Source organism: Sceloporus undulatus, chromosome 1 (assembly GCF_019175285.1).
Source record: "Sceloporus undulatus isolate JIND9_A2432 ecotype Alabama chromosome 1, SceUnd_v1.1, whole genome shotgun sequence".
Lineage (NCBI taxonomy): Eukaryota > Metazoa > Chordata > Lepidosauria > Squamata > Phrynosomatidae > Sceloporus > Sceloporus undulatus.
The window spans coordinates 369,220,082-369,224,169 of NC_056522.1; the positions used below are offsets into that span (position 1 = coordinate 369,220,082).

The 4,088-nt window shown below is 50.3% G+C and overlaps 1 protein-coding gene across 1 annotated transcript; it reads right to left on the reverse strand.

Moving 5' to 3' along the window:
• Positions 1-1,319: 1,319 nt before the first annotated feature.
• On the reverse strand, positions 1,320-3,760 carry HSPA2 (heat shock protein family A (Hsp70) member 2). The gene has a single exon (XM_042446793.1). The coding sequence runs from the start codon at positions 3,633-3,635 to the stop codon at positions 1,728-1,730; it is 1,908 nt and encodes a 635-aa protein (XP_042302727.1). The 5' UTR covers positions 3,636-3,760; the 3' UTR covers positions 1,320-1,727.
• Between the last annotated feature and the right edge of the window lie 328 nt (positions 3,761-4,088).

The following is a 4,088-nucleotide window of genomic DNA, read 5'->3' on the forward strand; positions in this document are numbered from 1 at the left end:
GGGGACACAGCAGACTACAAATCCCAGGATTCTGTAGGACGGAGCCATGGTAGTTAAAGTGGTGTCAAACTGCATGGCTTCTACACTTTAGATGCACCCTTGTTTTGTGCCAGTAGGATACAAATGCTGCAAATATCTATGCAGGATATTACTGCCCCAAATGTAGATACATAAAATAGAAATGAATTGAGTTTCCAAATTATGATGAAAATCATATAAATTCCTTCCCCAGCATACACACACCTTTTCAATTTTCAGACCATTCATCAAAATCAAAATGTTTGGGGTAATCCTTGGTGGACACACGCTATAAAAGGGATCAGTTCACACATTTTAAATGTAAAAATGAAGTTTAACTGCTCCCTCAAATTTGTCATTAAAGAACCGTAACGTTAGATTTCTCAGTTTAAGTCACTTTTACCAAATTATGACCGTTTATTTGATATAGGGACAGAGCATTTATTTTTCTATATGCTGACAGCCAGCTGAACCAAACCATAGCATTTTCTAATATCTCCCATGGACTACAACAGGCCACTTACTTGGGAAGAAGTCCCAAATGCTCAGTGGGACTCAACTGGGTGTAAATGGGGATTTGTGTAAATGAGGATTTATTTTCATTCCCACTCTATGCAAGTCTTGGACCGATGGACAGACACACCACTAGACATTTTACATTCATTCTTAAATCTCTACAAGAATTCTAAAACCACTTTCTTTCTTTCTGGGTGTCGGGACCTCTTTGAATAGTTAACATCAATTTTCACTCAGTTTGGGTTTATTCATGCTGTTCTGACCCAGTTTGTTTCAAAGCACCGTACCAGTCTGCTCAACACCAGCATCTGCCCCACCCTGATAGGAAACTGCTTTTATGCTGTTGTCAGCTGCTGGACTGGTTTAACAACATAGCAAGACTAATTAGAAAAGAAGGATCCCCTCTAAATAAAGCAAGATCTATCTGCGGCAAACCTGTGAAAACTGAGCTGTCGCTTTTTCCCCAGTAAGGCTCCCATTCTTTTTACAGCTGCATAATAATTCATTTATACATTCTGATCCAGCATATGAATGGCAATATTTTAGATGAAGACTCCAGTACATTCCAGTTGCCCCCCTCTTTCTCCTTTTTAAGGCAATTTGTTGCTGGCAACTGGTAACAGCCTGACCACTAACTTAACCCACAAAGAAAATATCCTGGAACACCACCATCAGTTTAGTAATACAAGTTAAAGTGCATGACTGTTTTTTTCCACTAGTTCTTAATGTCAAGTTAAATCCCCATTTGGCACACATTCCTTTTAGAAAGAAAAAAAGAGAGGTTATTTTAAGATTCAAATAACTTTTTATTACCAAAATTTCAAAATAACCAGACCAAAAAAGTTACAAAATATTTTTTTCTTTTTTTTTGGTACAGTGACCATTTCCCATGTTCTCTTGAAATGGTGTTGTTGTTTTTTAACCCTCAATGGCAATCCTCCAGTGGACATTTAGAACAAAGAACATAAAGAAACAGAAATCCACTGACTAGCATGGGTATCTGAAGAACAAACAAACATTAGCTGCAACAAAACACATTAAGCTGGCTGTGCCTCCCTGGCTGAAATACAGAACAATACTTCCTCCCACCCCAACTCCCCGGAAAGCCCCACCAGCAATGGCACTGAACGAATGGAAACTAACAGAACAACTTTAGTGGCAGCCGCTTCTTCTATAGTCCAGTTCATGACAGCTTAGTCCACTTCTTCAATGGTGGGTCCACCACCGGGAGCACCAGCGCCTGCAGCTCCGGCGCCTTGGTAGAGTTTGGCAATGATGGGGTTGCAAAGCTTCTCCAGCTCCTTCTGCTTGTGCTCAAACTCTTCCTTCTCGGCCATCTGGTTGCGATCCAGCCAGCTGATGACCTCCTGGCACTTCTCCAGCACCCTCTGCTTGTCCTGCTCGCCGATCTTGCCTTTCAGCTTCTCATCCTCCACGGTCTGCTTGACGTTGTAGGCATAGGACTCCAGGGCGTTTTTGGAAACCACCCGCTCACGGTTGGCCTCGTCTTCGGCTTTGTAGCGCTCTGCCTCCTGCACCATGCGGTCAATGTCGTCCTTGCTGAGGCGGCCCTTGTCGTTGGTGATGGTGATCTTGTTCTCTTTGCCTGTGCTCTTGTCCACGGCCGTGACGTTGAGGATGCCATTTGCATCAATGTCGAAGGTGACCTCGATTTGAGGCACGCCACGGGGGGCTGGAGGGATGCCCGTCAGGTCAAACTTGCCCAGCAGGTTGTTGTCCTTTGTCATGGCCCGCTCACCCTCGTAGACCTGCACCAACACGCTGCTCTGGTTGTCCGAATAGGTGGTGAAGGTCTGGGTCTGCTTTGTGGGGATGGTCGTGTTGCGTTTGATCAAGGCCGTCATCACACCACCCGCTGTCTCGATGCCCAGGGACAGCGGTGCCACGTCAAGAAGGAGCAGATCCTGCACATTCTCCGACTTGTCACCCATCAGGATGGCAGCCTGGACCGCAGCCCCGTAGGCCACTGCTTCGTCCGGGTTGATGCTTTTGTTGAGCTCCTTGCCATTGAAGAAGTCTTGCAGCAGCTTCTGGATCTTGGGGATGCGAGTGGAGCCCCCAACCAGCACAATCTCGTTGATTTGCCCTTTGTCAAGCTTGGCGTCGCGAAGGGCCTTCTCCACCGGCTCCAAGGTGCCACGGAAGAGGTCGGCATTGAGCTCCTCAAAGCGGGCCCGGGTGATGGAAGTGTAGAAGTCAATCCCATCAAACAAGGAGTCAATCTCAATGGAAGCTTGGGTAGAGGAGCTCAGGGTGCGCTTGGCTCTCTCGCAGGCTGTGCGGAGCCGCCGGACAGCCCGCTTGTTGCCACCAATGTCGCGCTTGTGCTTGCGCTTGAACTCCTCTACAAAGTGGCTCACCATGCGGTTGTCGAAGTCCTCACCTCCCAAGTGAGTGTCACCAGCTGTGGACTTCACCTCAAAGATGCCGTCCTCGATGGTCAAGATGGAGACGTCAAAGGTGCCGCCGCCCAGGTCGAAGATCAGCACATTCTTCTCACCCGCCCCGCTGCCTTTCTTGTCCAAGCCGTAGGCAATGGCTGCTGCTGTGGGCTCGTTAATGATGCGCAGGACGTTGAGGCCAGTGATGGTGCCGGCGTCCTTGGTGGCCTGGCGCTGGGAGTCATTGAAGTACGCTGGCACGGTGATGACGGCGCTCTGGACCTTGCGGCCCAGGTACGCCTCAGCAATCTCCTTCATCTTGGTCAGCACCATGGAGGAGATCTCCTCGGGGAAGAAGGTCTTGTTCTCAGCCTTGTACTCCACCTGGACCTTGGGCTTCCCACCCTCGCTGACCACACGGAAAGGCCAATGCTTCATGTCCGACTGGACGGTGGGGTCGTCAAACTTGCGGCCGATGAGGCGCTTGGCGTCAAAGATGGTGTTGTTGGGGTTCATGGCCACCTGGTTCTTGGCTGCGTCCCCAATGAGGCGCTCGGTGTCGGTGAAGGCCACATAGCTTGGGGTGGTGCGGTTGCCTTGGTCATTGGCAATGATCTCCACTTTCCCATGTTGGAAAACCCCAACACAGGAGTAAGTGGTGCCCAAGTCAATGCCAATAGCAGGCGCCTTGCCCGACATGGTTGCTGCGAGGCCTCAAGCACCAGCCTTCTCAGAAAAGCCTGTAAAGCAAAGCCTCCTCGTCCGCGGACCTTCTAAGAGACTAACCTCCTGCTCAAAGCCAAGGCGCGTTCTGCCGTTGCTCCGTCTCCGTCTCCCCTTTTATAATCGCATCGCCCGCTTCTGGAACCTGCCAGAACCCCCTCGACCAATCGCGTCGCTCCTGACGAACCTCTGACCAATCGCGGCGCGGCGCTCCACCCTCGCCTCTCTCTTCAAGCCCAGAAGCTTCCAGAGAAGGCGTGAGGGGACGAGGAGGATTGATGTCACTATGGGCCAATGGCGAGTCGAGGCGCCGGCGGGGAGGCCGTTATGCAAAATAGCTCAGCCGCCCCCCCCCTGCCCCGCCTCTCCGTCTCGCGACTTGACAGTTTGCGTTCCGAAGGGCGCGGGCGCCTTCTGCTTGCTTTCTAA

Bases quoted from the DNA above. Each gene is read 5' to 3' on its own strand.
- HSPA2 (XM_042446793.1), bottom strand. From the start codon at position 3,635: ATGTCGGGCAAGGCGCCTGCTATTGGCATTGACTTGGGCACCACTTAC.